Here is a 26479-nt window from a genome sequence, read left to right as displayed (position 1 = left end):
GCCGACTCCTGCTTCCAGGTCTGCCGACTCTAACCAGTGAGCCACACCACTCCACATTGCAACTATCATTACTGTCAAAGCTGGTCAAAAAGTTGACTTAGCCATTTTGCGATTTTGTTAAAAGTGAGTTTTTTTGATCTCCTGAAATGACTTGTTTTATAGCCTTTTGCTTTATTTAGTAATGTAGAGCATAGAAATTGGCTGAACAAACTGACTTCAGTTAGCAATATAGGTCTCGATTTGGTCTGGTGCCCCTCCTTTCATTCAGGAGAGGATTTGAACGTTCTTCTTCTGTTTTTCTTAGGAAAGTATGCACTTTCACCATGGTGTTTCCTAAGCTTTATCACTGATTTTCTTTAAAATCTGCCTCCAGTCATTGACCCACCTCATCTGGCCCTGCCAGTACCAAGTAACTATCTCATTGTTTATTTGTAGATAATGATCCTAATCCTCTTGTAAACTCAGTGAATTCAAGGCTGCATCCTAGCTGCTCTATTATTAAGACTATATTTATTGGATTTAAATCAAGCCTTATCAAAATCAGCAGCATTTCCTCCAAAGGCAGCAGGCACCAAGATCCATGCCTTGCAATATGCTAACAATACTGTAATACTAGATCAACTCTCGTAGGGCTTCAAAGATTACTAGATGCGCTTGCCTCCCTTTGCAACATCAACAGCATCAAAATTAACATCTCTAAATCTAAGGTTATAATCTTCGACCAGAGGCTGAGCAAAAAAGGTGTGTTTTTCAACTCTCCTGGGTGACACTTTCCTTGCTCCTTTGTCAAAGATATGTTCCAAATATTGGACTTCTTTGTGACAGTATTCCAGCTTACCTGGATAAACTTTCTGTCTGTTCTCAGTCAAGCGATTTAAAGTGCAATCATATCCTGTTTATAAGCTTCTTATATATCTGATGCCACAAGCAAGTTATCAATGTATTGCACAAGAACCGAATTTTGGGACATCTGCAGTGACTCAAGATTCTTTTTCAAGATCTGGTTGAAAATGGACAAGCTCTCTGTATACTCCTGTGGAACTCGGCACTATGCCAAAACTCTCTCTCTGAACACGAATGAGAACTAGAACTGGCTGTTGCCATGCAATGGAACAGAGAAGAAAGCCTGATACAAGTCCACAACAGTGAACCATTCTGCGGTGCACGGAATTTGGAAAAGTATGGTGCATGGATTCGGTACCCCGAGACAACATGGAACAACAATGTTGTTTATCTTTTGGTGGTCCTCCAAAATCCGTTATTTGCCATTGGGCTTCTGTAAACCAATGATTGGGAGAGTTGCAAGGCTCTTAACAATTTATCTTAAAATCCCATTTCTCAGCAGGTCCTTAGTTACTGGTGTTATTTCTGCAATTGTTTCTAGGCTCAAATTGTATGGTGGTGTTCTAAGGTACATGACATAAGGTTTCAGTGTAACTAGGATAGGTTCTAGACCTTTAACCAGTACGACATTCTTCCCTTTAAAATCCCACAAATCTGGAGGTAATTCTTCAATTGCTCTCACTAGATACAATCCTACAGCTGTTTCTTGTTTGGCCATTTTGAATTCTACATCCTCATCATGTGTTTGAAACTCAACACCATCTGGTGCACAGTAAATAGTGCAATTTTACTTGCATAATAAATCTCTACCTAATAGGTTTACAGGACTAGAATGTTAGACAACAAACCAATATTTTTCTTCAAACAAGCCAGTTTTTACAGGGATATTTTCTGAAACTGGGTTGACAACCTGTTTATCTGAGACACCTACAACTTGGATCTTCCTTCCCGAGAGGTGTAGGTATGGGACTGTTCTAACAGTGGCTCTGGTAGCACTGTGTCAATCAAAAATGACACTTGGTTGCCATTAACTTGTCCCTCTACAAATAGTCAACTCTGGTCTACCTCTTAGACTGCACCAAGCACGCAATCGTCCTCCGCCCTTAGGCACCGACATTAGGAATTGTCGGAGCCAAAACTGAAATTGTCTAACATTGGTAATTGTTGCAATGGGTTGCAATTCTGAAATTGATTTAAATTTGCCTTGGGCATCTGATTAATATGTAGGATTCACTATGTTTTGTGGTACCATCTGGGCTTGTAGAACCTGCAATATTGAGGCCTGTTTCTGCATTGGTATTTGCATCTGCTGAACTGGTACATTCTGCATCTGCATCTGTTTTCCTCTTTGCATTTGGACATTTCCATTTACTCTATCTGAATTAAGTCTACATTTCCAATGCCTGATTTTATTAGGAAGGTGACAAGGGGTCATTTTCTTCAGCATTGCACGCCAGAAATCAGTTCAAGTCTACCTACTTCTACCCTATGAAACACCAGATCATCCTTGAACAATTTGAGTCTGCATTCCAACACCTTGCATTCCACCTTGATTTTCTGCACGCAACTTATTCTGAAAACCTTTTTGAGCAAACTTCGTCTGGGCCAACATAAATTTCTCTAAGCTTTTTCTGCTTCATTTATCTTTCATCATTGCAATATTTTGCATACTTCAGAAACTCATCCAACGATTTTGTCTGCCACCAAACCACACACTTCTGTATGCGCATACTGATCTCTGGTTTTAACCCAATAGCATGTACAGTAACTTAACATTCAGCCCACAAATCATTCGGCAATGCAGTGTCAAATAATGTATTCAAATCAATCCACAGCACTTTTGAAATCTAACAAATCTGTCAACTTGTGTGTACCACTGTAAAGGCTTGTCTCTCAATTTTGGAAAATTGTTCGAAAAAATGCTGCGAAATCTCTCCTACTCCTTGGTAGCTGAACATATGCTCCTCCTGGTGTTTCTCTCAATGGATAAGCTGAAGCTTCTCCTTTACCTGTGGGACATGTTGGTAGTTTATTATTTGTTTCATCTGCCTCTGCCTCTTTCTTTTAGTTTTCATTTTTCTTTTCCCATGTGCTCTCTTATTTCTCAAAATGACTTCATCTACAAATCTTACTAATTCAGTAATGTGTAATCGCATCCCTGAAGAACACGCTGTCTCAATAGCTTCATCATCCAATTGTACCCTGAAACGTTTCTAAAATGGAGCACTTTTTGAAATATTTCCTTTATATTTCCTGGCTAATTCTGTCCATTTATCATGAGTAGCTGCTGCACATCTTTCTTTCTTTACAAAAGTATATCACCTCATTCTCTTGGAAATGATTCATTTGTTCAAATTCTTAACACCCTCTTATTAGTTCTTCTAATTCTATTTTTAATATCGGGACATTCAATGGCCTCTCCTTCTTTTTCTGCTGTGTAGTGGGAACCTGATTCTTTGGGGGGGGGGGGGGGGGGGGGGGGGGGTTCTCGGCAATTTCATCTACCATGGAGGATAAATCTCATGCTCAAATAGTGTAGTCTCTCACTTTGTGTCATTGGTGTCGTAAATACAATCCTTCTGTCAATGACTGAACTGTTTGCTGTGGTGTCCAAGCATCTGTAAATTCTGTGATGTCGGGGTAAACTCTGTCACAGGTGCTCTTCTGCCAGCTCCTTGAGCTATTGTATTTGGAATGACATTAATCAAAGGAGTCATTGTGCAAATCTTAAATGGCTGTGTTGTCTCTACCTTAGTATCGTGTGTAGGTACAGTTATAACTGGAGCAGTAACACATGGAGGCATCACTGTAGGAACATTCTCAATTCATGCAGGCTCAATATCTGATATAACAGGTTGTACAACAGGCTCTGTCATCTGCAATGGTCTTTCAATCTGAAATGTATTCAGGTCAGCAGGGGCTGTAGCCACTGTTACATTAGATGTTGATGTACCCTCCGCATTTATTACAGGGGCTACATAAGGTGATAGACGTACGGATAACAATGCATCCAAAATGTCATCCTCTGAATCACTCTCAGAATCTGAATTCTTTGCAGATCCCTCAACATCTTTTTCCTGTGTATTATTCTTTTTCAGGCTTGTCAGTAGTAATGGCTGGATGCAACCTAGTCCCTTTGACTTTAGCTTTTCTCCATCTTTGTTGTTGTTCATCCCATTGAGCATCTCAATAATTATGCACTGCCCTTCTAGTTTTAGTCTGGTATGTCTCTTTCTCTTTAGCATGTGCTGTTTTCTACCATACATGTCATGTTTTGTATTGTGTGGGTCTAGGTGGTGGCTTCATCTCATATAACTTTTCTCTCAACCCTTCAATTACTCTTAGTTCAAAGGTACCATATCTTTGGAAACTCAAAGGAACTTCCTTTTCAGTGATCTTGCACCACTGTTGGAGCCACAAACATGTATGTATCCCTACGTTCGTAGTTACATAATGTGCAGGTGTACCTGTGGTAGGAGCCTCTTCAGCTTCAAAGGAATTATCAAATCTCCTGTCTCAATGCTCTTAAAACCTTTAAAACATTTAATGATATCAGATTATTCAATTTATGAAAACAACTTAATTCAACTGCACACTGCTTTGATTCTATTTCTAAAATGTCAGAATTCTTTTTCTCCAATTCCTTAAAAGCTTTAATACTTGAAGACTCTCTAACCAATGCCAATGCGGCACCTACACAACAATTGACCTATAACAGCGTGACAGTGTGTGTCATCATCACACAATCACAGTGCAACCGTACACCAACCAACCAATACTATAGCGGCACACAATGATGTATGATCTCACTCTTTGAAGTGGCACACCCTCCTTTACAATTTTCTCATATGCACAATATTCTACAACTTTAAGTGAACACAAATAAACAATCTTTGTCTTCTCCACTAAAGAAAACAAAACAAAAGTAATTCAAAAATTGGAATATTAAGGTTTTCATACGCTCCGACTTTTCACATCAAAAAGAATTACACACACACACCTGAAATCTCAACCTGCTAGAAACCACTTTCATTAATGTAGCTCCACCCTCTGTGCAGTTTGGTTCTGCCAACATCAATCAATATTAGTACATTCAAAACAGTTTGTTATAATCCCTATCTCATACGTATAGTAAACGGTTAGCTATGACTTATACCATAAATCTCTACCAGACAAGAAAACCATATAAAGTGTATTCTACACTTATTCCAATATCAGTATTAGTATCCCAGGATCTTAGACTATGTCAAATCTGATAACCTCTTCAACTTCGTCAAATTAAACATATGAATGTGAATAATTCCTCCAACTGCAAGACACAACAATATCAACAACAACAAGTACACCTGAAACGCATAACCCGATTAATACTCACACCTCTAATACAGCAACCGCCTTCAAAACTGCACCATGTTAGTCTTCAGATTCTGGTGAACGTGAACTATATCTCTACTACCAAATTTGTTAGAGTAGGAATCAGTTCACAAATTTCAAATATCATTATTTACCATCAAACTGGCAAATTCCTATTCTGGTCGCCTGCTTATTGTCGATTAGATCTTTGCTGTTGTTTTAGAGAAGAAGAAAGCAATTCATCCCATAAATTATCATCACAATCATTGGTCTAGTTTTAGACAGTAAAGCAAGTTTGGTGTATAGGTGTTTTATTAATCAAATATTTTAGTAGGAAATATTTATTGCATATCACAAGTTAAATTCAGATTAATCTCAATGGTCAATAAATGACAGGTATATAAAATCAATATCATAAATCAATTAAAAATGTGTTCCATAAAGCAAAGAATCTATATTATAAGAATCGGGTGAAATTGAGTTAGTCAGAATCCATAAAGGGTTCTAGTCAGAGAGAGTGAGGGAAAAGCATAAAGTTTCAGGGGCAGATTTATGTTGGACTTGCGCCACGTTTGCTTCACGCAACGGCGGCGTAAATGTGGCGCATCCCTGCAACCTATTTACAACGTGACGCATCTAGGCAGATGCGTCACGTTGTAAAGCCCTGCGCCACATGTGGGCGTTCCGGGGCAGGTGCGCCTCGCAAAAGTGGCTGAGTGAAATCTACAAGATTTCACTCAGTCACTTTTAGGCCAATGCTGCGTCAATACCCTGCGTCTGCTTGAAGCAGGCGTAAGGCTTGACGCAGCATTGGACTGATAGGGCACCCCCGAGCCTTGCTGGAGCTGCATCGCTCTTGCGACACAACTCCAGCAATGCGTCACCTTTACGGCACAGATGAGTCAAGCATCTGTGCCGTTTTTGCCCCATGGTGCGCCGCATTGTAAATGCGGCGCACCATCGGTGGCGGAGCTGCGGCGCACAATAACTGGCGCATCCCTGGGGATGTGCCAGTTATTGTAAATTTTCCCCTCAGAGTTTAAATCAGCTCAAATAGATAAAAAAATATTGAAGCAAAGAACTTCCCATAAAGAGTAGTTCGAGAAAGTGTAGTCTCATAGCAGTGTGACATAAAGTCTGGTTAGGGATAATGGAAAAGTGGAAAGTGGTAACCCATGTAGGAACATGCACTATTATAGATCACACATTTCACAAAGCGTTTGCAACATTTTTCTCTTCTCATCTCCCATCTGCCAATCAGTGTCCAATGCTCTCCTGGGAACATCTTTTCACACAAACCCAACTGTCCTCAGACAGCAATGTTAAGTTTGCAACTATTTTATAACAACTACTGACTCGTAGGGTTTGCCTCGCCCAGGCTTACTTTCCCACATATACTTTACATTTTTAATCTTCTAATATCTAAATTTTAGACAGTTTCCATGTAGAAGGCGAAACATCTATATTAATGAAAAATATATATTTTTTCAATTTCACCATTGAAGGGGAAAAACAAGTAGGTTAGAAAGTCAAGTTCCATTTTAAACTCTGCATTACAATAAATAAACTCTTCACTACCCCATTAAATGTCAAAAATTAATTATGTTTAAAATAGTGATCTTTGTATAAGTAGAAACATTCTGCAGAAATATTTGAAACAATAAAAGCAACGTATTCATTAATACAAAACATGATCATGGAGAGGTCAAGAATCAAACTTTTAATGCATGTTTAACATTTTCTATTCAAGCTTGCTTTCAAGCAGTTTTCAAGCAGTGCTACTTTAATAATTGTACAGCCTAATATGAGTAAATAGGACAGCTTACAGTTTTTTGCATTCTGAGTACATTATTTTCTCCAAAGTTGCACAATTAATTCTGCATGTTTAATTGAAACCAGCATTATTTTCTTTTTAATTTTAAAACTGCTTTTACAGGTGTTTGGTTTCTGCAAAAAGCAAGGCAGGAAAGGGTAACTTCCAATAAATATCTAGGAATATGAATTGACGGAGGATGGCACTAGGAGGTATATCTGAAAGCACTGAAGAATTCGGGTCAGGCATTGAACTCAACTTTAAAAAAACTTTTTTAAAGCATGACGGGCCCAGACACAACAATATTGCCTATGGTGAGAAGGGCAAAATAATGCAGACACTGACCCATTGAAAGATGTAATTTAGGAATAGGTTTCGCTGTTGGCTGTTAAGGGCACAGTGAAGTTGCTACCAATGCCTCTTTCACTTGCCACATTCCATGCCCCTATACAGATTCCATCTGGAATTGAATCTAACAAGACAAGGATTGGCTCTTCATATCAAGTTCATCTCCTTTAAGGGTGAATTCCCCATTAGGGCTCTGGGGCTGTGCCCCCCTGAAACTACCTTCACATTCCTGTACAAACATTAAATAGATTGATTTGTTTACAGATACGATTGTATCTCTAAAGAAATCGATGTATTTACGTCTGGTCTGTCTGTCCCAGGCTGCCTGCCCAGCCTCACTCTGAAGCAGGATACGTGAGACAGGCAGTACATCAACTTTTTGAACTCTGACGAACGACGCAGGGCTTACTGTAATAAAGCCCTTCATTGACATTGTAGTTTATGGCAGTATACACTATTGGCTAGTGATGCTTTCAGTATTATGGTTTCATGCGCTGGAGTCTCTGTCCCTGCGTGAGAGCAGCCGTCCATCATTTACAGGCATAAATCCCACTTGTTACCATTAGTCACATGTAGGAGTGGATGTAAGCACTTGTACTTTGGTGCCTTTTTCTTGGGAATGGTAAGTGTTAGAATGCTAATCTTCTGTTATGAATATTGTGCTGCGACCCCTCGCCACGCTAATCTCCCCTGCAGTGACACTCCAGACCCTGGCAGCACATCGCTGGTCCTGTTAGAAGTAGAGCTGCTGTATTTGTTCCCCCATAAAATTGATCTATAAAAAAAAGAGGAGGCCAGGGTTCTTGTTACCTTGTGAAGTTCATCCAAATATCCAAGTCAAGTGCAAAGCACGAGATATGTGCTTACAGTAGACAGTTTTCTGCTGTATGACATTAAAACTGGCCCTATCGTCATGCCCTTAACAACAGTAATGGCAAAAACATGGATTGATTTATGAAAAATGAGTGTTAAAAATGTTAAGGCAATGCATGTCAGCGATTTAATTCCTCTCTTATTTCAAGTTTTACTTAAACTTGCCTTCCACAAGAGTTTGCCATTTAATCATGTTTAGTTTCTGTATTTTTTTTCGGTGCATACTTTGAGCCCTGCCAGGTGTCTATGAGGGAATTTGATTGGGAGCTTTGACGCTGGCCCTGAAGCCAAAGCCAAGTGCCTGTAAGTGGGTTTGCCTCTCTGCAGAGCACATAGAACAACGGTCATGTATTATAGTTGTAATTGCAAATCTGTTAAAATGTGTGTGAAGTGGGTGCACAGATGGCAAAATATTTACAGGGCAAAAGGAAATAAATTGCGAAATTGTGAGTTAGCACAGTGTATGTTTGGAAGTGGTGACGTGAGGAATAAGCATGGGCGGAAAATCCGTTTCGCTCGCGGATTTTGCGGATTTTCGGTAAATTCGCAATCCGCGAGATTCGCGAATCTCCCGCAAAATCCGCAAATCCGCGAACAGCGGATTTTGCTCGCACTGCTCGCGTGAGTTCGCGGCTTCCCAGTACAACTTCGCGCCCCGCGAATAAGCGCTAAATTGCAGAAATACGATTTTAGCAAAACTGAAACTACTTACCAGGTTCAAAAGTTCAGGCTCATCTTTAGTAGCCATTTCCTGTAGTGCTTCCTGAGGGGCCCCTCCAGAGTTCAGTTGCCAGTTGCAACTATTGTGTGACCCTGCTCTGAACCTCAGAATAGTTACACATATGCCACAAAGGTCCTGAATTACAGCTAAGGGAGACAAGCAGGAGCCAGGCTGGAAGTTCAAATCCATTAATCAGCCCCTAATTCATTATTGTCAGTTGGGGCAGGGCAGGTGTTGTAACTAATTTTGCAACAATGAAAGCACTTAGCAAGTGCAAAAGATCACTAATCAGGAAGCACTAAGGAAGCAGGTGCCAGCTAAAAAAATATTCTGTGACACATTAATCAGCCCCAAATTAATTCAGGTCACTTGAGGCAGGGAAGGTGTGCTTGCGTTGCCACAATAATGTACACTGACTGGACAACCAGAGGGTGCTGTGATGAAACAGAGGGTGGCATGGGTGGGCCAGAGGGTGGCATGAGTAGTCAGAGAGTGGCAGTGGTGACAGAGAGTGGCAGTGATGAAGAAGAGTGTCCCAAACAGGCTGGACACGTAGAAACAACAAGTTCGCGAAACTTGCGACCCGACAGGTAAGTTCGCGTTTTGCGAAATTGTACAAAACCCTCGCAAACTGGCAGAAACCCGCGCGAACACACCAAAAAAAAAAAATCCGCAAATTTCGCGAGAATTCGCGGATTTTGCGGATTGCAAGTTCGCAAATCCACAAAATTCGCGAACGCGAGATTCGCAAAATTCGCCCACTGTTGGTGAGGAAGATGCGAGGAAGTGCATTTGGGGAAGAGGAAAGAGAGGTGGTTGAAGATGTGTAGATGGACGAGATGTGCAGAGAAAAAGGACATACATATCTAACATAAATTTGAAAGGGAAATGGCTTTTAGGTTGTCAGAGAGCGGGCGCTCTGCCAGTATGGAAGCACTATAGGAAAACAAAGTAGAGTGTGGTGCAACTGGGTGAGTGGAAAACCATATAACCACCCAAAGGAGAAGCGAGCAAGCTCACTGCTCCACAATAACAAAAGACAACAAACCCTATGCACACACTTGACAAGTAAAAAAACGGATTCAATGTCCAGATATGAGAGGTTTGTTGTCATATCTAACATAAAGCACACGTAACTGAAGGCCAAATCTCCTTCCACAGGCCTCAATGCTATGGAAATTTCAGACCTGAAACATTTTGAAGGTTAATTATTTATAACAAATCCTTGTTGTTACCTATTTATCTTAAACAGTTAACAACCATTGTCAAAGCCAATCGTACTGACTGGTTTTAGGTGTGGGTCATTTGTTGTCTGGATACAATTACATCGCAGAGAGAAACCAAAATACTGGTTGGGCAGCACACTATGGGAATTGCAGACATTTATTTTACATGTTCTCTTTTAGATAACCCCACATTTTTCATCCCACTTAAAAACCTGTCTTCATATATATCTGTATGACTGATTGCAATCAGCAGGTGTGGGTCCTTCCTAAAGCCTGGTTAGAGCATTTTCTTTCAAAGTTGATGCCACATGCAGTGCAAAACACTGGGCAAGCCCACACTTTAAAAGGCTGAAGTTGTTGTACTGTACAATTTGCAAATTACAGTAACTGTTGAACATATTACTGCAATAAGATATTGGGCAGTTTCTTATGTGTTTCAATACTGTACATTCCCACTGCTTTATAAGCCTTGCTTTATCACTAAATTAATTTGCTTTAAAATCCACCATTTGCCAATTATATTTGAAATTTTTTCTCTGGTGAAGGACCCAGCCTGCACCCCAGGTTTGTCCAATAAACTTGCTTGCGGCGCTCATTACATTAAAGTCATACCAAACGTTTACGCCTCACCACTTTCAAATGTCTCAGCCACCACTGATCTCCTGTTGTGTAAAATTAAAGGAAGCGGGCCCAGACTCTCTGAAATCTCTCCTGTGGCAGGCAATATAAAACAAGTCAACCATGTGAAACAAACACCATAAGCTCTTGCTTCAAACTCTCGAAGAAAAAGACCTATGGGAAACCAATCTTCCAAGCAAATGCCCTGCATAGGTGTTAGTGAAGCAAACAAAACTACTATCTATTGCATTAGGCTAAAAAGAACTGAATAAGAAAGTACATGCATCTCTTTTTGTTAAACTTCATGACCACCCTAGACTGGCTCCCTTCCTGATGGAATCAAACAACAGCTAATCAGACTGTGGCTAGGATTAGTACCGCTCAGGGGGCACTGGTACAGGATGTTTTCTAAACTTCAGCAAAGAGGCCAACATAGAACTGAGTCAAGAGTAACTATAATGTTGGCAAATATTATTGTTACTGCTGGTGTCATCTGAGAACATACTTTAAGCCCCTTTTCCTGCCAAACCTTAAACACTTTCGCATTGTCTGTGACTATAACTATGTGCAATGTAGGCTGCAGCCATATTTTAGAGGCTCTTCGGCCTCCCTTTTACTCAATCTATCTGTCTATCAATCAGTGAATTCTATTCTGTGCCTAAGATGTTGTACATCTTTTTTTCCATATCATCCCAGAGGAATAATACTCGACAACCAATCTTCACCATTCATGAAACAAAGGAGATGATCGTTGGATGTACCATTGTGCAAGTATAAGTCTTGCAAATACCAGACAATTAAAATATTGCTAATCATTTTAAGAGTAATCGTGAGATTCAAGCCAACAACAATAACTAAAGTTGGTTTAGTTAATTCAAGGGACCGCATTAGAGATTATCAGTGCAATATAGAACTCCCATGTTTGTGGCTACTCAAGTACGTGTTCAACATATACAATATTAACAACACCGTGTCTCCATTTATCACATGTTGAGGATCTTAATTTGCATTGATAGAGTTTAGTTGTTGTTCTATAGTCTACAAGCTGAAACGAAATTTCGCATATCTAAATTGGATGATACATTGTATTTATGTTAGTTAATAAATACAAGTTACATTTCCTACCTACATCCAGGCCAAGAGCTCTGTTCCACTTTAGCAGGACGAAATTGGCATCATTTGGGGCCCCTTAAAACTTACTGGAAAACTTTAGCTAGGTGATTTAACACTTTAGAAATATATATTATTAATGAAAAATAATGAAATAATACAGTAGCCAACACAACTACATTCTGAGTTACTTCATAATAAGCCACCAGTGCCATATTTTGGTTACTGTCCTCCATCAATATGCTAGATTCAGGTACATAGGTACTTCATGTTATGCCAGCTAAAGCCATTCTGTGTTAGGGTCTGCCTTCATGTGTCAAACAAAATCATTAAATGTCAATGTACTTTTTCATCTTCTGCCCATAGACATCATGTTTCCAGGTACTCCATATTTTTTCCAGGTACCCTAATCTTTGTCCTCATTCATGGACTCTGGTACCTCACTTTAGCTCAGTCAAAGCCAGGTATTTCCATTAAGGTTCAGCCAGTGCCATCATATTCCCATGTATCTTCACTCAGGCATGCAAACACCCATGCAGGTACCCACTGCGAACACACGTAATGCACAGATACAGATAGACACACTCTGTGTGAAAACACAAGCATATACACAAACGTGCACACACACATTTCTGCACCTTCATACATACACAATTACCCACTGGTTCACTGATCCTCTACATATCTTGCTTGTCAGTGGTATCTACACTTTGAATTCTCTGTTGCTTTGTGGCTCATTTCTAATGAGGGTCAAGAAGGGTCATGAAGACAGCAGGGCCCGGGAAGGTCCTGGGCCTCTCCTGGACCAGGATTGTGAGCTGCTGCAGTTGAACTTTTGCAGGATTGCCTTAATGGCAGCCCACTGGCCAAATGAAGGCCAAGGCCCTGTCTTACCTGGTTTTTGGTACCTATCTAGCCATATCGTACTAACAGACTGTCAAGCATAGCCAATGAGGTACAGGGGCAGGGGCATAGAGTATATTATAGCAGCTAGTGGCGTCCACCTCTAACAAAGGGTGGTGAGGCGGGTGGGGGAGTGCGGGGGTAGCGTGCAGGGGTGGTGTGTTAGTAATAATTTTTTTTAAACTACCTAAATCCCTGGCAGCCTCCTGCGACGCGTCGCTCCTGCTGTCCTCTTCCTGCCCCTGGTACACACTCCCATCCAAATCAACGCAGGGATTGGCCTGGAAAAAAACTCCACTCAGGTCATGAAGTCTTTGGGGTTTCCCCAGCCCGGCTGCTGAATGCAGCTGGGCTGGAGAAACCTAAGTGTCCTTGTGTGTTTTGGTTGACCTCAGACAGCTGGCCAAACACATATGCGCACGTAGGGAGTGCACAAGCACTTCTCCTCCCCCCTCCCATGCCTTGCCCCTCCCTGAACAAGCTGGCTCAGAGACGGCAAACGAAAAATAAAACAATGCTAGAACATTGTTTCATATTTAATTTGCTGGCTCTGCAGCAGTTAGTGAGGCAATGCTCCTCCACCATTGCGGAGGAGCCGCCGCTGATGCCAACGCAAAGCAAAAATTCAGCACCCTCAGCGGTGGGAAAGGCGCCCTTTTATGTGTTTACCACCCTTAATATATGTGTGAATTGACTGTGACAGCTCAATGCATCTGCTGTCCAAACATGGACATTTTGCATCTAGGTTTAATCAGAGGTTGAAGTGGACGGGATTTAAGGGGATCCGCGTGCCTAAGCTTTCTTTAATTTTACAAAAACAGTTCCCATACTTTCCGTTTTAAAAAAAAACCAACAGTACCTGAACAGTTAATATCGACCTTTAGGTGCCTCCGGCTAAAAGAGATGGAGGTTACCTCCAGTGCTGTGAAGTGAAGGGAGAGAGAGACAAAGCTAAAGAAAAAAGAAGACTTTTCTCCATGGTGCCTACTCCATGGAAGAAAGGTGAATGCCTGCAATTGGTTAGTCAGCACAGGTAAAGGGTGCATGGGAGCCGGTATAGGCTTTCATTGATTAAGTCACTTGAAGCTTCATGGTGACAAAGATTTATTCTTAATGACAGGCAATGTGAGGGTATTACCAACTGAGGAGGTCATTATGATGGCCACCCCAGAGGTGGAGCGACTGTCCGCAGGGGCAGCGGCGGTCCCTCTGTGTGAATTAGGATGTGACCGCCCCCCCTGGCGGTCACATCCGGTATTTTTAATATTGCGACGGATACTGCTTGAAGCAGCACCCGCCGCAATGCTTAAAATACATGCAGTGCGCTTGCATGCACAAAGCGGCAGGCACTGCGCGGTGCCTGCCGCTATGTGCAAGCAAATGCAGGGGGGTACCATAGGTACCCCCCATGTGCACCCCCCACCCCCTGACACCCTGGGGGCCCGCAACGGGCCCCCAAACAGAACAGACTACATGCTTTTCCACGGCGGAAAAGCCGCTGTGGAAAAGCATGTTTCCCCATGCATCCTAATACGGCTGGCGGTGTCTGATAGACACCGCCACCATATTAGAGCTTTTCCACCGCGGGACCGCGGCGGAAAAACTGCGGACGGTCTTCCCGACCCCCCTGCCATCCTAATCTGGCGGGTCACCGCAGCGGTGAATCCGCATCCTCCGGGCCGACGGTGGCTTCTGCCGGCCTGGAGGATACGGATTCACCGCATTCCTAATCGGCCCCTGAGTTCGGGGTGTCAGTTTAATGGATACACTTGGTACAGTCCTACTGCATATTGCTAAAATACATTTTTAAAGCATTTATTTTATCTGAAACACTTAATCTGTTTTGCCATTTTGCTAATTCTTATGCTGTTTGCTGTACAATTTTTAATTAATGACATATTCACAGTGCTTTCTGTCACAGGCAGAACCTCGTAGCACTAAACATAGACAAGTCCCTATTCCCCACTATGACACCCAGGATTCAGTTCTGTGACTTCTCTGGTTCTTTTTTTTTAGCCACATCTTCGGTCCCACTCCCACAATTATTGAATCACCTGGACTTCCCCTGTTGTGCGCTATTGGGCCAGCTACCACAGCTGCTCTGGGAAGGTGTAAAGGCTCTCAAAATATTCACAGTTCTTATCGTTTCAGCAATCCACTTATCTTGGTGCGGGAGTTTAATCAGGTCCGAAGTCGGAAAACTCCGAAGCCGTACCCACAAGGCATTCACCGTACGTCTGTACTACTTACTGGTGCTAATAAAATCAACCCCAAAACGAATCTAATACGTAAATTATTGTTTTGATAATGCCAAAAGAATATATGAAATGCAGTGCGACGTAGTGAGAAGATATTCAGGGTGTTTTTTTCAGTGACACATATCCAATGTCACATGTTTTTTTTCTGTTTTTTTTATATCAGCGTGTCTGTGAAATGTGGAGTTGGCGATACATTGAAAATATACTGCCCTCTAGTGGCCCGAGTGCTTTCTCTTTTCCTCGTTGAGCAAGCTACATTAGGTTCAAAGCTGTGGAAACGCAGAATGGCGCATTAACCAACGACCCAGAGTTATTGAAGTAACTAAACTATAACCTGTTTGAAGCAGCTTGTGTGTAACATCTGCATACAAGTTTGTTATTGCATTTATTTAAACGCTTGCTCACTTTGTATTTATATACGTACATAAAAGAGTAATTTTAACTATAAGGTCCTTAAACAATACAAACACGATAAGATCAGCATTACATATTAACAGAATAAATGCAACTCATCAAGTACTATACTGTAAAACAAGCCCCTTCAAATAAATATTTCACTTACATTTTCTAAAACGCCATGGGCCTCATTTATGAAAAGTGACGCATCGCTGGGTGAAAACAGCGATGCGTCACTTTTCACTGCGCACTCCTTGCGACACCAATGATGCGTCATATTTAATGTATGACGCATCATGTCGCAAGGACTTACAGATACGTCAGTATTTCTGACGCATCTGTAAGCGCAAAAGTGACGCATTGCTGGAGTGTGTCACAAAAGTGACGCAACTCCAGCAATGCGTCCTTCCACATGGGGAAAGCCCCATGTGAAAGGGCTTGCGTCAGTCTTACGCCTGCTGTGAGGCAGGCGCAAGATTTTGTCGCAGCAGCATCCTAAAAGTGATGCAGTGCAATCTCATAGATTTCACTGCGTCACTATTACGAGGCTTTTTGCGGGGGAACGCCCCCTCTGCATACATTATACCTGACGCAGGTATAATGTGGCGCAGGGGTTTAAAAAGTGACGCATCTACCTAGATGCGTCACTTTTTAAATAAGGCGCAACAAGGCGCATTTTGTACGCCGCTGGTGCGTCATAAAAAGTGACGCACCGGCGGCGCAAAACTGACGCAAAGCCTCATAAATAAGGGCCCATGTTTCTAACCTCAGTTCGAAACCAAGCAATACTGAGACCACATGCTGGGCACACAGCCACCTCCTCGATGCTATTTATGGTTAAAACGCAATGTTGAGGCCTCAGCTCTCTTTACGTGGTGTTACCAACGCACATACATATTGGGCACAAGCATACATGCCAACATTTTGAACCTAGTGAAAGAGAATATTTTGAAAATAATCCGGAGAATTGATTTTCCCCATTGGCGTACGTCGAAGCGGAGGGCATTTTAGGCAGGAGGCAGCTACAATAATACCATTTTAATTGCTTAAAGAATCAGGAGTCTCTCTCCCAAACCGGGTCTGTTGGCATGTATGCATGGGAGTGGGTTTCTGATCAGTCACTTGGCATTTTTTAGGAATTTCCATTTGCTGGGCGGGCCGTCCTTAAAGTTATGGCATTTCGAGGAAGGTTACATAGAGTTTTTAGTAGTCACTTCTGGTAACCTCTCCACTGTTCTATCATCTCTCTCATGCTACCTCTGGGCCTAACCATCCGAAATCCTCCCACCATGCCAGTGCAGAAGGTGGCCCTTGCTGGTTATCCACCCTACTGTTTCTGCATGCTTTCTTGAGACAGGATGCTTGTATTTTGGCTTTGCCAGTGCTTGTTAAATTGCTTCATAAAGGTTGGCAAAAGCAAATCTCTCCAAAACAGCTGGCGTGCATGCTCTGTCAAGTAGCCATCCTGCAATAGAGTTACTTATTACATTTTTTTTAATTAGAAGATGTCTACCATGCATGTGCACACATGCACAACAGCATAGGGGCAAAAAAATAAAAAAGATTGGCAAAGCCAGGTTTTGCCAATGTTTGCTTTTTAGTATTGGGGGCAAGTCGAGCTGCATCAGGCATATGAAAAGAAGGTGGTCAATACTGCAATGTGCACGCTGCACACAGCTGCAAGTTTCAGTCATGTTCCTTTATACCCTCTTTAAATTGCCCAAATGGATGACCCCCTCCTTTCCAATAAGACCAAATTCCTCATGAATTTGGTTCACTTAGTTCTTGCTTGTTTTTTCTTTGGAAGGTTTTACACAGTTATAGAGCTGTTCCCAACAAAGGGCAGAGATGTTACAGGACTCACTATCCTACCGTTTAAAGATGCATACTGCCACATTTCCTGTAGCCATTATTTCTAGAGATACAAGGCCCCATGTTAAACACATTCCATCCACTAGTGCCTTTGGGGAATGCCCAAAGCCATTCCTTCCATAAGGTCACAACCAGTCCTTATTCTCACATGCCTCCTTTCATCCTGGTATAGTGCTATTGGTACAGTTTTCCACTGTTAAGCTTTGAACAGTGGGAAAATATGATCAGGTCTTGACTTTTAGAAGCTTTGATGCAAGAGTAGGCCATTAAGTGTCCCAGGCCAATAGTAAGGGCCCGGATTGGCTTTATCTGGCATTAGGTGGTTCTCCGGGAGGCTGGAAGGGTAGAGCCGGTTTTGTAGTGTGGTGGCCATTTGTTTTGCAACGGTGCTGCAATATCAGCCCCCAGTAACAAAAGCAGTAGGCAAGCATTTCCAGCCTCCGGGTGCCAGGCAGTTCTACTTCAGGGACTGGCCCTAGACTATTGCCAGGGGCTGCTTTGTGTTCCCAGTCCGGCCCTGCCAATAGTCTCCCACATGTAAATCCCAAGCACTCAAAGGAATCGAGTTTTGTATTGCTTAGCCCCTAGAGCCACCAGTTGTACTTATTTGCCCCTGCCTAGCATCATGGTCTTTGCTGTATCTGCATCAGCTTCCTAGTCGTTAATCCTTTAATAGCTTTAATTGTCTCTTTAGATCAACTGGCACTCATTACATCATGTAATTGCTATCTTTGTAGCACCAACTTAGATCACAGGTAGTGGAGAGGCATTAATGGTGTAAGGCGGAAATACAATCAGCGACTGAATGAGGGGGGAAGTGCCCTGGCTCTGAGGGAGGAGGAGGCGACACCACGTTCTATGACACAATGTAGTGTTCTGTAAAGAGTTGTGTCTTTAGGTCTTTCCTAACCTCAAAAAGGCTATGTGTTGATCCTGAGGAGCAGAGGAATGCCATTCCAGATCCTGGGTGTGTAAATTGAGTAGGCCTGTTGCCTTGTCTTTCCTTCCTGCAGTATCATCGAGGGTTCGGCAGGTGTTTAGTAGGTGACAATGCAGCGGCAGAAGTTGGTAAACAGTTATAGGTGGTAGAGCGGATAGACGAAGGAAGCAGTGATTATCAATGTGGGAATCTGCAGCTGGATCTATTGCAGTCTACCACTACATAAAGGAGTTCTATTTAGGTACATTTTACAGACAATTATTGTGAAGAAGGTATATGGATTCAGCCCTTCTCTTCCTCTGTAGAACACCGTTGAGAAGTAATGATGATGAAATGATTACTATGACTACTACTACTACTAATAATAATAATAATGACAATAATAATGTTGTACATAATACAAACTACCACATTCTGACATTTATAACAGCTGTAACCAACAGAGGTTATTATTACCCGTCTTGTGTTTCACAGTGGTACACTGTGCTCCTCTATGAGTAAAGAAAATATTTCTGTCTCCACTTTACACATTCAAATGAAAAATAATGAAAGGCCTGATCTTGATTACAATCTGACAGGAGGGATCCACTATTCTTTAAGACATATTATGCTTTGACATTACTGTGATGAAAAAGGAGAGCAAACATAAAATATGCAGCACCGATGCCAGAGGAAAATGTTTTAATCAAAAAGTGCTTCAGGCAATGGCTCACATAAGCTGAAAGCCACATTTTACAAGTAACTATGGAGCAGAATGAAATTGCCTGCAGGCATTTCTCTTCTGATAAAAATGAAATGCCTTGTAGAACGCTCTGCTATCAGATAGTCCACCTTAGCATGTCACCTGAGCATGCATGCATGTAGTATTCCGCCCCTAACATAACAGCATACAACATGTGTATTTGTAAAGCTCATGTATCACCCAAGGGTATCAAGGCGCTAAATAACAGATGTCTATTGTTACTCAACTCAATGGTACTCATTTTATCGACCTCAAAATGATGACAGGCTGAGTGGATCCGCCATGATTTGAATCTGTGACCATGACGTCAAACACAGGCCCCTACATTGGCCGCATTAGTCCACTAAGCCACCAAACCCAGCCTCTCTAATATCACCACCTGAAAATCAGCAGAACTCATTATGAAGGCATTAGATGTATACCCAACAGTGAACTCTACTCTGAATGATTGGTAGTATCAGTAATCCATACAGAGGTGTGGTGGAACACCTGCTTTTTCAGTTTGAGCAGGGGTGTCATGGGATAGATTACATTAGTTTTAATGGCTCTTAGCTTCGAAATGGGCCTCCTAGCTCACAACACAGAAGCAGATAATAATAAATAACAGGATGAAAATACAATGACACAGTTCTGGGATAAGAGTCATAGGGTGGAAAGAAAAACCCAACCTGGCTACAGAGACAAAGAGGAATGATGAAAATAGCTATGAAAATATGAGAGGAGTAAGAGTGAAAGAAGGGAGGAAAGAAAAATGCAAATAGAAGAAAGACGAAGGAAAAAAGAAAGGAGGAACATACATGTGTTAGGGATGAAAAAAAAATAATGGAAAGAAGGAAAGAAAAATAGGAGGAAATAAAAAGGAAGGAAACTGTCCTTTGGGAAACCATGCCTGGGGAACAACTTCCTTGAAAGGGTGGGAGGGAATTGCACATTTAGCTCACTCATTCAGTAGACAGTCTTATGGTGCATATATAGATAGATAGGCCACTGGATAGTTATAGTTAGGGTATTGTTTCCGTTGAAAATGCCTTTTTTTGTGTTGTTAATAACTTTTATGTCATTTGGTGAACCACCAGGAAACTTTCCAAAAAAGCACTACTTTTTTTGACTAATTTTCTTATGGAAAGTTTCAGGTGATCTTTCAAGCGGGGCGAAAAGAAAAGCAGGATCCAATAAACGTTTTCCCCATTAATTTTTCCATAGGAACTTTAAACACAGCCACAGCCCAACAGATTTCTCAGAAAGGAAGATCTTGGTCCATAAAGAGTGATTTCTGTGATTTGTGTAAATCCATATGGTAATATTTGAGCAGTTAATGCAAACAATGTTATATTTCACTCCTGGAAAGATCCGTGAATCCGACAGATGTCCTACTGAGATTAGATTGGCTGCACCACAACAACCATGAAGTATGACCCCCCCCCCCCCCCCTCCCTGAGCCTAATTAGGTCCCAGGGACCCCATCCCCTAGGGTCAAAATGTAAATAAAACTAGTGCCCTCACCATGGACTAATAATTACTCCACTTATTACATCACTCATGATATCTTCTATGACTTTCTTGAAAATGTCACTGCAACATTTGCAATTAATTTATTGACGACATAACTGTGCATGACTTATTGTACGAGGGCACAAGTTATAGTTACTTGAGATAACTATAACTGGTGAATTTCTGTGTTTTTTGTTGTTGTTTAAAACGGTATGTTGATACTGAACATTTCACCTACCTAGAACATTACTTTAAACTTTCTTTTTTCAGTTAATATGTTAATTTCCAATACATCTTCTGGCCCTATTGCAGGCTATGCAAAACACAGCTGTATAATAAATACAAGAACACAAAACGTGTATACGATGTTAGATATCAGTTAAAGATATTTGTGCATCAAGACAAACATGTTTTCCTTCTAGATGTCCCCAGTACCATACAGAAACTCCGTATATGCTTGAACTGGGACTTCCTCTACAGGTGTTTCCACGGTTTGCAGCATTATTTATAAAGTTAATTGCTTACGAATTTGTAAGGTATGAGGATTTTCCAACTGCAATTCTCTTCTCTTTTGTCAAGTCATTTGGTTAAATTATCACTGAGCCAAATAAAGTACTTGAAAGTCTAGGTTCTGTATTCCATCTGTTAAAGGTCAAACATACATCAATCGAAATGATTAAAATCCATTGGATCTTCGTAGCAGAGATAATCCCAATGGGTGCTGGATCTTGTCTTTCAGTAATGCAACACCTGAATTTCACATTTTCTCAATTGAAAATCAGAACTTTTGAGATTTTGCCCAACAACTGTCTTGGTCAGATCATTGTTGTGGTCCACTTTTAAAAACAATATAGTGTGCACATCCTAGCAAGTTCATATGGCTTAACATGGTGATCTCCACAAACAATCTAACTAAACATTTCTGAAATATTTATAGTCACGGTTTGGCAGTGTCAAAATCCTTACGGTTCCATGCACAGTGACTTTAATCTTGGTGTTCATTCAGTTTTCTCTTGAAAGTGAGTTACTTTACACCTACGACTTGTATTTTGAGTAGCTAATAATTTTAGTGTATGGATGTACTTTAAACTTATACATTCATGCATGGCAATTACTATACATACAATACAATGTATACAGATGCATAAATTGTGTTCACTCCATTTTTAAGTGCCCCACCTAATTGCATCTTTGCTATCACAGGTACAAGATCAACCACAAAAAAATGTTCCACTGTGAGAATGTATCATGCTGTGCACTCTAATTACGTTTTTACCACAGACGCAACATAAATACGGGCACATTTGCATCCTCAGTGTACTAAGATAACTTTTCCCCTCACCCTTATTTTACCAAGTAATCTCGTACGTTTTCTTGTAAGCATCCATGGTATGGGGGGTCACACCTCATTAGACCAAGCTTCAAATATAGAAATCCCGTCCCCTGCGGCTTCTTCTGCACATTTGCACCTCTGAGATACTTACCAGGCAGCTGGTGGTGGCAGGGCCTCCTCAGATTTCCAATGGTGGTATGCTTTCAGCTGATACGGTGGTATGGCGAGACGTGGAGTGATCCGCTCAAGCTGTTATGTTATGCAGATTTCTAGAGCGTGCTATCACCTGGGAGGGCATCCTGGTGCTGAGCTGGTGTGACTTCCGAGTGTCTTCTCAAGAAGGAATCCAGGTCATCAATGGACAGAAGACAGAAGTACCAGCCAAAATGGTATTCTCCGAAGCAAGATTCTTTCAAAGATGATTGACAAACCAAGAAGAAGTCCTGCCAACCAAAGAGTGGAGGCCATCGATTCAGTTGGAGGGAGGATTTAAACGTTTATTCAGGTATGGGAGAAGACTGTCACAGATAAATGGGTACTGAGCAGTCAGAGATGGCTATGCCATAGAGTTATCAAGTCTCTCTCCAGAAACAGGAATAATTATGACTCAAATCCCAAGACATAAGGTCAAACGTCGAGCTCTGTTGGGTGGAGTGACACTCTTCTTTGCAAAAGGGCTATAGTACATGCTCCATAGGAGGAAAGAGGAGAAGCTATGTACTCCAATCTATTCTTGGCACAAAAAGGTGCCCGATTCATTTTGCCCTGTACTAGAACTTAAATGGTTGAATTTATGAGTACAAATGATTCTTATTTGGATGGTGACCCTCCAGGTAATTTTTCCTCTGGTAAAGCCAGGAGATTATTTAGCATCCATAAGCTTACATTCCGATTCACGAATCATACCAGCAGTTACTGAGGTCTGTGGTAGGACACAACCACTACTAGGTCAGGGTTCGTGCCTTTGGGTTAAAATTCTCACTGAGGGATTTTACAAAGGTTACGGCGCGACTTGTGGCTTTACTACATTCTGAAGTAATTTGTGTGCATTCTTATCTCAACGGCTGGCTGGTTCAGGCTATATCGAAATAACTTTTGTCTTCTAGGGTGACCAGAGTATTATTGATTCTTCAAGGCCATGGTTTCTTAATATATTGGAACAAGCCAAATTTGGTGCCATCTCAGGACCTGGACTTCATAGGGGCCCACTTTTGTACAGACCTTGGGTTTGTTACCTTAAACACAGAAGGGTCCAAATTATTCAAGCTTATCTCTCCCCGTAGGCGCCTCCAGTTCTAGCTTGTTTGAAGGTACAGGGAAGATTTAGCCTCCACAGTATTTTTGGTCCCATGGCTTAGGGTTCAACTAAACAGTCTGGTAACATGGATCCTCAAAACTAGTCCCTGGAATCTCTAGACTTGACGACAATAGTTCTATTCTCGTCTTGAGTGAGGAAGAGTCTGGTTAGTGAATGAAGAGTTGCCACATCTTGAAAGGAGTATTGCTTGCTCCTTCACCTCTGCTAGTCACCACAACAGATAGATGCCAGTCTGTCAAATTAGGGTACTTGTTTTGCAGACTATCAGGTTCAGAGCATTTGGACAGTCAGAGAGGCTCCGAAATCATCGAACTGGAGGGAGCAGGAGTCTACTAGACTACTCTTCAAGTACTTCTTGCATTGGATCAGGGGCAATGCAGTACTGATTCGCATGGTCAATATAACAATCAAGGTCTATTTAAACAAAGGGTGAGGGGGCAAATTCTCTATTGACGAAAATTGCTCGAAGAATTTTCTTTGGATTCAGAAGGTTTTGATTTCGCTGACAGCGATTCACATTTATCGGAACATACAACAAGAAGGCAGACAATCTCAGCAGGCAGATTCATTTGTCTCAGAGTTTCTAAATATTTTTATCTGGTATCAATCACCTCTGTCAGGCGGTTGGGGAGTTGGGCGCTCCTTCCTACAAGTATCCATTTTACAAAGCTTTTGCCAGATAATGTAGTACTTTCAGTAGCCCCATCTTTTGTTCTAGAAATAAACTCCTCATTTCAAAGACAACAGGAAATCACTGTGCCTGAGATTTCTCCATTTTCTTCTCCTGAAGAATAGAGGTTGCACTCGTTGGATGTTAGAAGGGCTTTCCTCAGCCATTTAGGAAGACATAATCATTGTTTGTGAATTTTGGGCCAGCAAAAAAGGAGGTAAGCCAGAAACCGCTTCTTTAAGTAAATTGTTCAGATCTCTTTTTTCCATGGATTATGATGCTGTGGGACAGATGGCACCAGTAGGAGTTCAAGGCAGGTCTACTTGGAGCATGTCCTCCATGATGGCTGAATTGCAAGGGGTATTGATTGCCGAGACCTGTACAGCCGCTACTTGGTTGACCCCTTCCACTTTTGTGAAACATTACCGAATCTCAATGGAAACTCATGTCAATAATGGATTGACTATAAAGCGCTTTGTATTGGGTCTCATGAGGCAGGAAAGCCTCACCAGTAACTAATTAAAGTGAGGAAGCAGGACTTGGCATAATGAAATTATGGTAATTAATATGAGCAATACTTCAAAATGGGCTGTCAAAACATATGTCATTGTGAAACAAGGCCAGGTCTCGCCAAGCTATGATTTCTACTGATTTTCAGTCTCTTTACTACTAGCTGCTCTTCTGCTTTCAACTTGTATTTTGATTTTTGACAGAGGCACGAATATGAACCCTTTTATTTCATTTTCTAATTCCCAGTGTGATTTGCAAGGGGTTGGTTGGAAAACGCCATGTAAATGCCAATACAGCACTGTCAAATCCTCAATACCTGAAACTGTTATTTTTGCTGTCAGAAAGGGCCTACAATGTTCAGTTGGTTACAGACATGAACATATTTTTACATATAACATTGTGTTCTTCTAAGTCCTTTTAATGTGTATTGTGGATCGTTGCGCATTCATCTCTCTTGTTCTCATTTACTCTTGTTGGTGCTATAGCAAGTTAAAAATGTACATAGCTAAATATATGAAAGGTAACCATTTTGAATTGTCTTGTTTTGTTTAGGTACGGAAACATGTAAATGATCTGTATGAAGATCTGAGAGATGGACATAACCTAATCTCACTTTTAGAAGTCCTTTCTGGAGACACCTTGGTGAGTTAATAACTCTTAATAAGAAAGTATGGTAAATGGTCTGAAAGCTTTTTCCTTGTTCCGGATAGCTGTGCATAGTCTCAAATAGAGCAATATATAAGTTAACATGTACTTGTTCCTCTTCCTATTAATGTTGGCAGAGTTCAATTCCATTGCAATAATATGGTGATTTTTATGCGATTTCCATCATTGTACTTTTGCTATCTGCCTTCATCTCACTCACACTTATCCTAAAGAAATCTGTAGTTCGGTTCCTTCAGTGGCCACGGGAATTTTGGAACAATGAGGGAATCCCGTTATGCAGTGGGGTAGTGTAATTTTGCAGCATTAAAAAGGCAACTTTCGAAATATTATAGTGTAATTAAAGTCACTTGGCCTGACCTTACTATTTAGCTATTATAATATTTTAACATGCTTGGGTATTCATGCCAAGTGATATGAATAATTTAGAAAATAAATAGTCTTTTTAAAGCAAGAAAACTATACACATTTAGCTGTTAATATACAAAATGATATTCACAAATAATTCATGTTTTTTTTCTTTCAGGCCAAAACATGAATACCGTTTTTTAATATTGTCCTTGGAAACGTATCTTAAACTCCTAGGGAATACGAGTTTGTGTAAAACACATGCTATGTTGTACTCCACAAAACACAAATCTACATGTAGAGACTTCTTGTGATAAAGGGCACACCATTTTCATTCTATCCATTCATCTATCCTTGGAACTCTGACTCCTTAATCTTTGTCAGTTTTCTATTTTGAGGTTACAATATGTTTCTACTGGAAGCACACCTTCCCAGAAGGAAACTGCCCTGCATTACTAATGTTAACATTTCATCTTGCCAGCCTCTCTTTAGTGGGAATTTTAGGTTTAGGTGTATGTGATCTTATAATGGCCAAAAACTTTGGATTTTTCTAAATTCTAACTTCCCTCTTGAAATAATGAATTTGTGAGCAATATTAATGTAAATTCCTATCAACAGTAAATCAATTCAGTCAGTCAAGTAAAGCAATATTTAAGGATATGTTGACTGTGACAGCTGTGGAGTACTTACCTGGGCAAGAATTGGTCTGTACACGTGATACAGATTTACCTCTCCTCTATTATGTGTTCTTTCTTATTTTTTAAGCCGAAATATTTGATTAAAGCCTGGTCAATGGCAAAGAATTTATATTTTTCCATCTAGTTTAAAAAAATAAAAAACAGGTTTTCTTTTTCCTAAATCTAAAATACGAATGCACCTATTTTTAGCCAGTCAAGATTCACATTACGGTGTCATCAGTTCAAACCACAAAGAGATTATCACACCCTGGATGTCTGAATACAGCATTCTACAATTTGGAGGGGTAGAGGCAACTTCTGTAGACCCTGCAGAGAGCCACATTGACTGTCGCATGCACCATTCTTTAAAAATGTCAAACTGTTTAATATGGACTTATTTCAGTGAAATCTGCAGATCATCCTGTAGATGGTGAACCATAAGGCAGTTCAATA

General features: G+C 41.0%; 1 protein-coding gene across 1 annotated transcript in view; it reads left to right on the top strand.

Annotated features, from left to right (window-relative positions):
* The window catches only part of DST (dystonin), a 1528317-nt gene that overhangs the window by 546796 nt on the left and 955042 nt on the right, over positions 1-26479 (top strand). Inside the window, exon 6 of the mRNA XM_086926448.1 lies at positions 24891-24980. Within this exon, the coding sequence (XP_086782574.1) occupies positions 24891-24980 (90 nt within the window). The remainder of the gene's footprint in view (positions 1-24890; positions 24981-26479) is intronic.

The sequence above is a fragment of the Lissotriton vulgaris genome, chromosome 6, assembly GCF_964263255.1.
Source record: "Lissotriton vulgaris chromosome 6, aLisVul1.2, whole genome shotgun sequence".
NCBI classification, from domain to species: Eukaryota; Metazoa; Chordata; class Amphibia; order Caudata; family Salamandridae; genus Lissotriton; species Lissotriton vulgaris.
Note: the sequence above shows the minus strand (reverse complement) of the source record. Positions and strands in the feature narration are given on the sequence as shown.